The following is a 13,457-nucleotide window of genomic DNA, read 5'->3' as shown; positions in this document are numbered from 1 at the left end:
AGACGGCTGCCGTTGACGTCATACGGAAGTGGAGATCCGTAGCAACGTCCGAGTTTTTGTTTATGCTGTTTTGAGTAGTTTTGGAGAGTTTTAGTATTTCAAGTATTTCATTGTCAGTAATATAGTTGTTGTGAAGCATTATGAGGGGCACACTTCATGTTGATCAAGTTTAGTCCTGGTTTAGTCCTGGTTTAGTCCTGGTTTAGTTCTGGTTTAGACCTGATTTAGTTCTGGTTTAGACCTGGTTCAGACCTGGTTTAGACCTGGTTTAGCCCTGGTTTAGTCCTGGTTTAGACCTGGTTTAGTCCTGGTTTAGACCTGGTTTAGACCTCCTTCTGATGTGGCTCTCTGTGTCATTTTGGACAGAAACTGTTTTGAGAAGTAGCACAAATAGAAAAACGCCTGAGGAATACTTTTTATTGTAAATAGTGGTTTATTGCTTGTATATATCACAAGAATACTTTTATATGTTCATATTTGCACCTTGTGGTTCAGTTTGAACCTTTTTAAATGCTTGGTTGAGCATGTTTGAGGGTTTTACAATGACAAAAACATAATTTTTCTAGACAGACTTTTTCTGTGTGTGTTTCGGTCCAGTATGTTGAAATAGTATGTCAAAGTGAAAAACTAACTAACTGATCATATAGGTGAGGTTGTGCTGAAAAAAAAGATACCCAACATTGGTCTGGGAAACATTTCTTAATGTAGTATATCAGGGCAAAATTGAAGGTACCCAAAAACGGCCAAAAAAGCTCCGGACCCCGAAGGGTTAAGGTAATTTTGAGAATTCAACATATTTTATTTTTTTTGCAGGAAAATTATGTTTTGTTATAATACAAAAATAGCTAAAATATTTTTTCGCTGCCCCTCAGGTGGGTGGTACTTGGGGTGGCCAATCAGAATTCTGGAAATAGCCTTGTAGAGATGCCAATTGTTTTACATTTGTTGGTGTAATTAATACACCGATATACCGATAATGCCTCTCCTTGAACCGACACCTTAACGTGGTGGAGGGGTTTGAGTGCCCGAATGATCCCGGGAGCTATGTTGTCCGGGGCTTCATGCCCCTGGTAGGGTCTCCCAAGGCAAACAGGTCCTAGGTGACGGGTCAGACAAAGATCGGTTCAGAAGCCTCTTATGACGACGACACGAACAAGGCCGTTTACGTCGCCCGGATCGGCGTCACCGGGGCCCCATCCTGGAGCCAGGCCTGGGATGGGTGCTCCATGGCGAGCGCCTGGTGGCCGGGTCTTACCCCACGGGGCCCGGCCGGGCACAGCCCGAAAGAGCGACGTGGGGCCGCCCTCCCGTGGACCCACCACCCGCAGGAGGATCCATAAGGGGCCGGTGCAGAGAGATCTGGGCGGCAGTCGACGGCAGGGGCCTCGGCGACCAGATCTCCAGACACAGAGACTAACTCTGGGGACATGGAATGTCACCTCGCTGGGGGGGAAAGAGCCTGAGCTTGTGCGGGAGGTTGAGCGTTACCGACTAGATATAGTCGGCCTCACCTCCACGCACAGTTTGGGCTCTGGAACCCATCTCCTCGAGAGGGGCTGGACGCTCCACTTCTCTGGTGTTGCCCGCGGGGAGAGGCAGCGGGCTGGTGTGGGCTTGCTGATAGCCCCTCAGCTCAGCCGCCACGTGTTGGAGTTTACCCCGGTGAACGAGAGGGTCGCGTCCCTCCGCCTTCGGGTGGGGGACAGGTCTCTCACTGTTGTGGCGGCCTACGGGCCGAACAGCAGTGCAGAGTACCCGGCCTTCTTGGAGTCCTTGGGAGGGGTACTGGACAGTGCACCGACCGGGGACTCCGTTGTTCTACTGGGGGACTTCAACGCCCACGTGGGCAATGACAGTGACACCTGGAGAGGGGTGATCGGGAAGAACGGCTTCCCCGATCTGAACCCGAGCGGTGTTCAGTTATTGGACTTCTGTGCTAGCCACGGATTGTCCATAACGAACACCATGTTCAAGCACAAGGGTGTCCATCAGTGCACATGGCACCAGGACACCCTAGGCCGGAGGTCAATGATCGACTTTGTTGTCGTGTCATCAGACCTCCGGCCGCGTGTCTTGGACACTCGGGTGAAGAGAGGGGCAGAGTTGTCAACCGATCACCACCTGGTGGTGAGTTGGATCCGCTGGCGGAGGAGGAAGCCGGACAGACTTGGCAGACCCAAGCGCATTGTGAGGGTCTGTTGGGAACGTCTAGTGGAGCCCTCTGTCAGTAGGGTATTCAACTCGCACCTCCGGGAGAGCTTCTCCCATGTCCCGGGGGAGGTTGGGGACATTGAGTCCGAGTGGACCATGTTCTCCGCCTCCATTGTTGATGCGGCTGCTCGGAGTTGTGGTCGCAAGGTCTCCGGTGCCTGTCGTGGCGGCAACCCCCGAACCCGGTGGTGGACACCGGAAGTAAGGGATGCCGTCAGACTGAAGAAGGAGGCCTATCAGGCCACTCTGGCTTGTAGGTCTCTGGAGGTCATCGACGGGTATCGGCAGGCCAGGCGAGCCACGGCTCGTGCTGTCGCCGAGGCAAAAACCCGGGCCTGAGAGGAGTTCGGGGAGGCCATGGAGGAGGACTATCGGTCGGCACCAAAGAAATTCTGGCAAACCGTCCGGCGCCTCAGGAAGGGGAAGCAGTGTCTCACCAACACCGTTTACGGTGCGGGTGGAGGCCTGCTGACCTCAACTGGGGATGTCGTCGGACGGTGGAAGGAATACTTTGAGGATCTCCTTAATCCCTCAGTCACGTCTTCCGAAGAGGAAGTAGAGACCGGGGACTCGGAGGCTGGCTCATCCATCACCCGAGCTGAAGTCACTGAGGTTGTTCGCAAACTCCTCGGTGGCAGGGCTCCGGGGGTGGATGAGATCCGCCCTGAGTACCTAAAGTATCTGGATGTTGTAGGACTGTCTTGGTTGACACGTCTCTGCAACATCGCGTGGCGTTCGGGGACCGTGCCTCTGGACTGGCAGACCGGGGTGGTGGTCCCTCTGTTCAAGAAGGGGGACCGGAGGGTGTGTTCCAACTACAGAGGGATCACACTCCTCAGCCTCCCGGGTAAGGTCTATTCCAAGGTACTGGAGAGGAGAATCCGACCGATAGTCGAACCTCGGATTCAGGAGGAGCAGAGTGGTTTTCGTCCCGGTCGTGGAGCACTGGACCAGCTCTATACCCTCCATCGGGTGCTCGAGGGCTCATGGGAGTTTGCCCAACCAGTCCACATGTGCTTTGTGGATCTGGAGAAGGCTTTCGACCGTGTCCCTCGGGGTGTCCTTTGGGGGGTGCTCCGGGAGTACGGGGTCCGGGGCCCTTTGCTCAGGGCTGTCCGGTCCCTGTATGACCGGAGCAGGAGCTGTGTTCGCATTGCCGGCAGTAAGTCAGACCTGTTCCCAGTGCATGTTGGACTCCGCCAGGGCTGCCCTTTGTCACCGGTTCTGTTCATAATTTTTATGGACAGAATTTCTAGGCGCAGTCAGGGGTCGGAGGGTGTCCGGTTTGGGGACCACAGGATCTCATCTCTGCTGTTTGCAGACGATGTTGTCCTGATGGCTCCATCAAACCCGGACCTGCAACATGCACTGGGACGGTTTGCAGCCGAGTGTGAAGCGGCTGGGATGAGAATCAGCACCTCCAAATCCGAGGCCATGGTTCTCGACCGGAAAAAGGTGGCTTGCCCTCTCCAGGTGGGTGGGGTGTCCTTGCCCCAAGTGGAGGAGTTCAAGTATCTCGGGGTCTTGTTCACGAGTGAGGGAAGGATGGAGCGTGAGATCGACAGGCGGATCGGTGCAGCGGCTGCAGTGATGCAGTCGCTGCATCGGACCGTTGTGGTAAAGAGGGAGCTGAGCCGAAAGGCAAAGCTCTCTATTTACCGGTCGGTCTACGTTCCTACCCTCACCTATGGTCATGAGCTTTGGGTAGTGACCGAAAGAACAAGATCGCGGATACAAGCGGTCGAAATGAGTTTCCTCCGCCGTGTGGCTGGACGCTCCCTTAGTGATAAGGTGAGGAGCTCGGCCACACGGGGGGAGCTCGGAGTAGAGCCGCTGCTCCTCCACGTCGAGAGGAGCCAGCTGAAGTGGCTCGGGCATCTGTTTCGGATGCCTCCTGGGCGCCTCCCTCGGGAGGTGTTTCAGGCATGTCCCACCGGGAAGAGGCCCCGGGGAAGACCCAGGACACGCTGGAGAGACTATGTCTCTCGGCTGGCCTGGGAACGCCTCGGGATCCCCCCGGAGGAGTTAGAGGAAGTGTCTGGGGAGAAGGAAGTCTGGGAGTCCCTGCTCAGACTGCTGCCCCCGCGACCCGGCCCCGGATAAAGCGGCAGAAGATGGATAGATGGATGAGTGTAATTAATAATCAATAATTTTGTCGACTAAAATATTTAATATGTTTTTTTTAATATGATTTTTTGCTGTCTCAAACGAAATGAAAATATTGTGAACATATCATTGTGACTAAATCTATGACTAAAATGTAATTAAAATAACCTACACGAATATTTCCCCAAAAATATCATAGATAAACTCCAAGGAACATGTCATGCAATGTATCATAGTTAGAAATAAAAATATATTTGATCCAATATACTTCTGTTCTGTTGGCAAGTCACAAGCAAAAACCCACTACAAAGATTGTGAATTATTGATGTCACATGATGTCAAGTAAACAGTTATTATAAATTATAAAATAAGCTAATTAGCAAGTCATTTATCATTATACTGAACATATCATCCATTATAACACATATGCAACTTTAATGCAGCGTCTGTCAAGGCCAAACTGTGTCATGCGTGTTAAGGAGAAGGTACAGCTGCCATATGGACCGAGCAGGAGGCACAATCCAGGAGAGAACGTAACATATGGAGGAACCATTCTTCATAAACCATAAAGCTGGACTTTGGTTTCTGCCCATGTCCCTGTTCCTGAACACTAGACACCAAACATCTCATCACTCATGTGTTTTTAGGCCTTATTATTCATAAACACTGGACTGAGGTCAAAGAGACGCCGCAAACTGACTTCAATCAAAACGTGCATCTAGGACGTAAAACTCCAACAATGCCTGATGATGGATACCAGTGGAATGTACCTTTGGTTGGACAGGAACTGAACCAAATCACAAGGACTGGACTGAAATAACATTTACACAATATATTCCAGCATCACAAATTGTATCACTAGTTGAAAGGAATATGTAATATATCTGTAGTTGTATACTGTAATACTATTATACTATTGTGGGGTAAACATTTCTAGAAGTATTTGTCGAGTAAAACCTAAAAGTCATGATTTGGTCTACCTGATGCCTGGAATGTTCCACAACATTGCATTAAATGTAGCTTTTATTGCTAAATGTATAACGCATTCTTACTGTGAGCTATAGGTTGACTCTCTACCTGTTTCATCCCATGGAGATAAGAAAAGCAAAAACATCTCCATGGCACGGGTCTATGTCTGCACCAGAAAAGTTACATAGCACAGCTTTAATATATGACTTTAAAGGCTCATTTTTAAGGCCGAAAAAGCTGTTCAACTAAAAACTGTTCTTTGTACAGATTTGGGCCGTTGGACAACAGTGTTCATCTCCTAAAGCTGGTGTTTGCTCTTATATTTGTGGAACAGTGGGTGACGGAGCAGTTCTACATTAAACGGACTGTGAGCGCTCTCTCGGATGTAAACTGTATCTATTCGACATTAGAATTAAACACGTTACATCTCACAGACTCAAGGATGCTTCACGTATATGTTCAGCTACATTCCCTTCTGCTGGCCTAACCCGAGGCGAACATGAATAAGTAAGTACCTTCATAATGCCGTTCCAGTTGTCCCCAGTGGAGACCCTGAAGAGCAGCAGGAAGGCCATGCCAAAGTTCTTGAAGGTGGCGTAGCGGCCCAGACCTTCACACGGGTGGAGCTCGTCACAAACTGTGGAGAGAGGGCAGTAAACATCTGATAACTAGATGAATAGGTAGCCCAATAATTAGATCTGGTGTGTGTTTATGTGCAAGAAAATATGTTGGATAATCAATAGATTTTACGAGTAACTTGGAAGACAAGATGGAATAATTATCTTTTTTAAATGTATTCACATTTAAACATGTCTACTTCAAATCTAGGGTAAAACCAAGCTCTGTTAATAATGACACAAATGCAGTGTCTTAAGCTTCTCAGTGCACAACGCCGGCAGCTGTCGTGTTGTTTTCTGTTGCATAACTGTGGCACTTGTGACCAGACGGGTGCCTCCTTACTCAAGTCCCCGAACAGCTCCACTCCCAGCGCCGCGAAGATGAAGAAGAGCAGCATGAAGAGGAGCCCGAGATTCCCCACCTGCAGCACACGACACAGAGAAGAGGTCCACAGCAGGTCACCAGCAGATTTTAAAGAACAGTGCAAAATCCAAATGAAACTATTGGGTTTATAGAAGGAGCACTAATATCTGTTTCTATAGTTAAATAGTAAGAAATACAAGAGAATACAACACAAGTACTAGGAGTGTCCACGGTTATGAGATTAAAATGAAATGCTTAATGAGTGAAAACATGTTGCCTGGTTAATTATTGCATTTAATTTGCCTTGTGTTCTAAATGTACTTGTATTACCTAATTGTGCCACTAGAGAAGGCATATGTTCCCCCATACAACTCTGTTTGGGCAATACAGTGAAAGACTGATCAGACCTGAACTGTTACTAATTATTAGGCCAGATATTGCAAGCTAAGTTTGTGCACACGTGCTGCGTACATGTTTGCACTTATGACATGGACACATTTGTAAACTTCACGGCTGAAATAATTCATTATAATCTTGTCTTGTCTCGTTCCCCCATTTCATATGTCGTGTTGTTAGAATTCTGTCTTGTAACTTGAATTATAATGAGATAACAGAGGAAATGACAAACCCGGGCTGGATTAAGACATCTAACGTGTTACGAGTTAGAGCTGGAACAACTCGTGTTTGAACCGGACGTGATGCTTAAGGGCCAAATGGAGGTTCCACTGAAAGACAACGGGACAAATCCATGTTTCCTCGTCTCACAGGGGTGGGACTTCATCTGAGTGTGAGTAAACTGATGGAGCCGCACTGCATTATGGGGATTCTGAAGTGAGCCGTATGTGTTAAACATGACTTTGGCATGTGCCCAGTTGACCACTGTTAATGTGAGAGGACGTTACTGTCACACGTGGAAGACGACGCCAGCGTGTGTGTCTGTGTGTGTGTCTGTGTGTGTGTCGTGTGTGTCTGTGTGTGTGTTGTGTGTGTTGGTGTGTGTGTCGTGTGTGTCTGTGTGTGTCTGTGTGTGTGTCGTGTGTGTGTGTGTGTGGTGTGTGTGGAGTGAAGCTGCATATGCACGAGTGATGTGCAGGTCAGATGTGGAGGAAGACAAACGGGTAAATCCGCTCACACAGAAGATCACGGACAGAGATGACATAAACTCGACATGTTAAGCTTTGTGTTTGATTTCGATCAGACTCAAGGAGCTGGATGGGTTACGCCCACATCTCTGACTCCGCGGCGCCCGAGGCTCCGGGGAACGAAGCCTTGGGTACGAGACATTTTGTGCAATACAATAAAGCTCTGTAATAACCAGGGGGAGGTGGTGGAACCCTAATATTGACGCATTGCAAACAACTTTCTTTTACGTTGTCATTATGGCATATTGTTTGTAGAATTTTGAGTCAAATAATGAATTTAATCCCCAATTTCACAGTGCAAGGTTTTCTAGCTGATTTGGACTAGAACCATCATAGTCCATTGCTATTGCTGCTAGCTACAGCATTAATACAACATGTTCTTTTTCAGTCAGTTTAATGATGGAGTTCTGAAGAATGCTGGCATGAAAGACTCTCAGCACCTTTTCACTCCCCCATACGCCGCCGAAGACGCTCTAATTTGACGACGCGTTACAAACTTCTAAAATCCACTTGCAGCTACTCTCGCTATCAAACCTACAGGGGCCCGGTTATACAAACACCAGTCTCAGGAGTAGGAGGGGGCCTCGAGGGAGCCGACAGTGCCCCGAAACTGCAAACATTTGGAGGGAGAAACTGGAGCAAAAACTTGACTGTCGGGGACTGTCAGGGACTTTCTGGAAGGGGAACGGAATTTCAATGGATTTTACTCTGTGGGGATTGAACAAAAAGTTAATTGTGCTTAATTTCACCAGAAACCACCGGAATCAAGAATAAAAGCAATCGTGATGTTTAAAACACATTTTAACAGCCCAAAGACGACAAAGAGAACAAGACTTTAAACACCGCAACCGTAAGCTCTCCATGTAAGAGCAATAATGCTGGTGCACTGGGACATATTTCCTGGTTCTTTCTACTTCACCTCTTGTGTCTTCATCAATTAATCAACTATATTTAGTGTAAGCACAGTCCGTTCATTGCTATTCACACGTCGTCCCTCTTTCTCACTCTCATTTAACAGTGTTGGCTGGTTAAGTGCACAAACACGGCACAAACGTCCAACGGCAACACATTCTAACTGTATCTAATAACTGTTTAAACTGTATATTATACGTTATGTATGAGCACAACATTCATAAAAAAAAACATTTAACTGTTAATTAATCGTAGCAAACAGATCAATACTGACTTAAAAGTGCTTTATCTGATTTTTACAGTCTTTAAACTCTTCATAATGGTCCAAACTTATTACTCACATTCCTGACACATTCCTAGCATCCTAATTATATTATAATAATTCAGTTCATAAGCACTTTTCACAACTTTCCTGATTTCCAGAAAGAAAGAAACGTTCTAAAATTAGATGCAGACAGCACACAGAAGTCTAATTTTAAACCAATGATCTGTGCTGGAGAACAGATTTAGCCGCTTTAGGTGCATCGTTGTACTTGTGTGGTGATTTACAGCAGGTTTTTTTAACTGTTTAAACTGTATATAATAAGTTAAATATGAGCACAACATTCATGAAAAACATTTAACTGTTAATAAACCGTAGCAAACAGATCAGTACGTTGAGGTCAACTGACTTAAAAGTGCTCAAAAGTGTCTTAAAAGTTAGTTTTAAACTCTTCAAAATGGTCCAAACGTATTACTCACATTCCTGACACATTCCCAGCATCCTAATTATTCACAATAATGAGTTCATAAGCAGTTTTCACAACTCTCCTCATTAGCAAGAGAGAAAGAAATGTTCTATAATTGGATGCAGACAGCACACAGAAGTCTAATTTTTAACCTGCTGGAGAACAGATTTAGCCACTTTAGGTGCATCATTGTACAGGTTCGGTTATAATTTTGTACCTGCCTTTATTGAAAAAAAGAAACATTACAAAACTTCCTTCAAATGACATTTTTAACCATTTCTTAAGTAAAGTAAAATAATAAAAATATATCCAGACAAACAAACTAGCATCACCTCCCCGCTTATAAACTTGTTATAAATCACGGTGAATAATTGAGATGCTCGGAATACATTAGGCAAGTGAGTTTGTATCACAGCAAAATGTACTACTTGTGTTTTTTGTAGTTTTAAGACGACAGAACAAACATGTACAAACAAAAAAATGACTTAAAAATGAGTTATAAAAGCCATTTTCAAGAATCCCTTCTGTAAAAGTCATTTATTTGGGTTGGATGTGGCACACACCTGGGGCAGCGCCTGCATGACCGTGTCCAGCAGAGCCCTCATCCCGACCGCCATTTTGAGCAGCTTCAACACTTTGGGACGAGAAACAAAAAAAACACACAAATATTTAGAATTGATCTTCGACATGAGACGTTTGATAGAGACGTGGAAAATGTGTGTGAAAGCCTAAAGTGGACGTGACGTAGCCCTGGGTCGTCATTTAGTTTGATTTGCCATGAAACCTTCTGTCCACCAATCAGGGAGAAGATGATCCAAGATATCAATCACAATCAAAACTAGATTATAATGGACGCAATTAGCAAATCACAAAGATATTCTGTTCTTTGAGGAGGAAACGTTCTTATTCCGCGTACAAAACTGTGAGTACTTTAGATCTTGTAGTTCAGAGCGCTACAAACATATTCGAAATACATAGATTATATATACTAGTTTTTGTCATTACTCCTGGATGTATTGACACAGATTTGAACAGAATATTATTATTGAAACACAAATATCAAATCTCATCATGATTGCATTTCCATAGCTTTAGTTCTGAAGTGGATCTTTCATAATTAGTCCCCTTTACCGTATTTTCCGGAGTATAAGTCGCACCAGCCAAAAAATGCATTATAGAGAAGAAAAAAAAAACATATATAAGTCGCACTGGAGTATAAGTCGCATTATTATGGGGAATTTATTTGATAAAATCTAAGACCAATAACAGACATTTAATCTTGAAATGCAGTTTAAAATAATAACAGATTAGTGATCTGTTCTTCTGGATCTACCTCTGGATCTACCTGCGTTGCACCAATGAAATTTCCCCATGTGGGACAATAAAGGAATATCTCTCTTATCTTATCTTATGGTGAATAGGTGTACGTATGCTAACGCTAACACCTTCAGCTACGTGACGTATGCTAACGCTAACACCTTCAGCTACATGAGGCACAGACAGAACTGTGGTAAGTGTCTGGTATGTTAACGTAACATATGAACAGTTATTCAGATAACTATAGAATAAAGAAAATGCTAACATGTTTAGCAAAGCATCAGTTTTACCCCAAATCACTAAATCCATTGAATTCTTCTTCCTCTGTGTCACTTCTAAACAACTCCACAAACTCCGGAGGAAGTGCAGATTCTTCTTCTGCGTCGCTTAGAGCCTAGAGCGCCCTCTTGTGGTTGTCGGTGTGAAAGTAACAAATAATATCACATATAAGTCGCTCTGGAGTATAAGTCACCCCGGCCAAAACTATGAAAAAATGTGTCGGGAAAACTTAAACACGTATAGTCCGGAAAATACGGTAATTCACTTGGAAACTCTTTTTTGTATACATGTGTTGTTGCAGTATTTGTGACGTATATTGTGTCGTATTGTGTGTATAGTGTGCATCGTGTGTATGGTGTGTATGGTGTGTATTGTGTGTATGGTGTGTATGGTGTGCATCGTGTGTATCATGTGTACTGTGTGTATTGTGTGTACTATGTGTATTGTGTGTATTGTGTGTATGGTGTGCATCGTGTGTATTGTGTGTACTGTGTGTATTGTGTGTACTATGTGTATTGTGTGTATTGTGTGTATGGTGTGCATCGTGTGTATTGTGTGTACTGTGTGTATTGTGTGTACTATGTGTATTGTGTGTATTGTGTGTGTGGTGTGCATCGTGTGTATTGTGTGTACTGTGTGTATTGTGTGTACTCTGTGTATTGTGTGTATTGTGTGTATGGTGTGCATCGTGTGTATTGTGTGTACTGTGTGTATTGTGTGTACTATGTGTATTGTGTGTATTGTGTGTGTGGTGTGCATCGTGTGTATTGTGTGTACTGTGTGTATTGTGTGTACTATGTGTATTGTGTGTATTGTGTGTGTGGTGTGCATCGTGTGTATTGTGTGTACTGTGTGTATTGTGTGTACTATGTGTATTGTGTGTATTGTGTGTGTGGTGTGCATCGTGTGTATTGTGTGTACTATGTGTATTGTGTGTGTGGTGTGCATCATGTGTATTGTGTGTATTGTGTGCATTGTGTGTATTGTGTGCATTGTGTGTATTGTCTGAGACCTCGTGCGATCCGAAGCACCCTCATGATCCTGATGATGGTCGGGTTGATGGGCAGCGAGGCGTTGACCTCGATCTCCTCCAGGGTGATGCCCATGATGGACAGCAGCACGATGGCCAGGTCCAGCTGGTTCCACCTGCGCAAAACAACAGTCAACAGTCACCAACAAGAGTCAACAGTCAACGACAACAGTCAACAGTCAACAACAACAGTCAACAGTCAACAGTCAACAACAAGAGTCAACAGTCAACAACAAGAGTCAACCAACAACAGTCAACAGTCAACGACAACAGTCAACAACAACAGTCAACAACAACAGTCAACCAACAACAGTCAACAACAAGAGTCAACCAACAACAGTCAACAGTCAACGACAACAGTCAACAACAACAGTCAACAGTCAACAACAACAGTCAACAGTCAAAAACAACAGTCAACCAACAACAGTCAACAACAAGAGTCAACCAACAACAGTCAACGCTCATCCAACAAGAGTCAACCAACAACAGTCAACAACAAGAGTCAACAGTCAACAACAACAGTCAACCAACAACAGTCAACCAACAACAGTCAACGCTCATCCAACAAGAGTCAACCAACAAGAGTCAACAACAAGAGTCAACCAACAACAGTCAACGCTCATCCAACAACAGTCAACCAACAACAGTCAACAGTCGACAACAACAGTCAACAGTCAACTACAAGAGTCAACCAACAACAGTCAACAGTCAACTACAAGAGTCAACCAACAACAGTCAACGCTCATCCAACAACAGTCAACCAACAACAGTCAACAACAAGAGTCAACCAACAACAGTCAACAGTCAACGACAACAGTCAACAACAACAGTCAACAGTCAACAACAACAGTCAACAGTCAAAAACAACAGTCAACCAACAACAGTCAACAACAAGAGTCAACCAACAACAGTCAACGCTCATCCAACAAGAGTCAACCAACAACAGTCAACAACAAGAGTCAACAGTCAACAACAACAGTCAACCAACAACAGTCAACCAACAACAGTCAACGCTCATCCAACAAGAGTCAACCAACAAGAGTCAACAACAAGAGTCAACCAACAACAGTCAACGCTCATCCAACAACAGTCAACCAACAACAGTCAACAGTCGACAACAACAGTCAACAGTCAACTACAAGAGTCAACCAACAACAGTCAACAGTCAACTACAAGAGTCAACCAACAACAGTCAACGCTCATCCAACAACAGTCAACCAACAACAGTCAACTGTCGACAACAACAGTCAACCAACAACAGTCAACAGTCGACAACAACAGTCAACAGTCAACTACAAGAGTCAACCAACAACAGTCAATGCTCATCCAACAAGAGCCAACCAACAACAGTCAACAACAACAGTCAATGCTCATCCAACAACAGTCAACCAACAACAGTCAACCAACAAGAGCCAACCAACAACAGTAAACAACAACAGTCAATGCTCATCCAACAACAGTCAACCAACAACAGTCAACCAACAACAGTCAACCAACAACAGTCAACCAACAAGAGCCAACCAACAACAGTCAACAACAACAGTCAATGCTCATCCAACAACAGTCAACCAACAACAGTCAACCAACAACAGTCAACCAACAACAGTCAACCAACAAGTCAACCAACAACAGTCAACGGTCAAAAAAACAAAACAATCAAACAATACATAGGAAACACTGGTAAAATGTCCATATTGGTGAATCTCAGGTGAATATATATTTTACTTAGTTCAAGAAATATTAGTCTAAGGAGTCAAAAAATGTATTTAGTTAGAGAAGAAA

At 44.8% G+C, this 13,457-nt stretch overlaps 1 protein-coding gene across 12 annotated transcripts in view; it reads right to left on the bottom strand.

Moving 5' to 3' along the window:
• The window catches only part of cacna1g (calcium channel, voltage-dependent, T type, alpha 1G subunit), a 296,305-nt gene that overhangs the window by 20,620 nt on the left and 262,228 nt on the right, over positions 1-13,457 (bottom strand). For all 12 annotated transcript variants that reach the window (XM_072455517.1, XM_072455513.1, XM_072455523.1 and 9 more), the window contains 4 exons: positions 11,658-11,791; positions 9,613-9,683; positions 6,247-6,325; positions 5,802-5,923 (listed from right to left, as the gene is read on the bottom strand). In XM_072455517.1, the coding sequence (XP_072311618.1) occupies positions 5,802-5,923; positions 6,247-6,325; positions 9,613-9,683; positions 11,658-11,791 (406 nt within the window). The remainder of the gene's footprint in view (positions 1-5,801; positions 5,924-6,246; positions 6,326-9,612; positions 9,684-11,657; positions 11,792-13,457) is intronic.

The sequence above is a fragment of the Eucyclogobius newberryi genome, unplaced genomic scaffold (genome assembly GCF_026437365.1).
Source record: "Eucyclogobius newberryi isolate DKJ021-1_F unplaced genomic scaffold, fEucNew1.0.hap1 SCAF_20, whole genome shotgun sequence".
NCBI classification, from domain to species: domain Eukaryota; kingdom Metazoa; phylum Chordata; class Actinopteri; order Gobiiformes; family Gobiidae; genus Eucyclogobius; species Eucyclogobius newberryi.
Note: the sequence above shows the minus strand (reverse complement) of the source record. Positions and strands in the feature narration are given on the sequence as shown.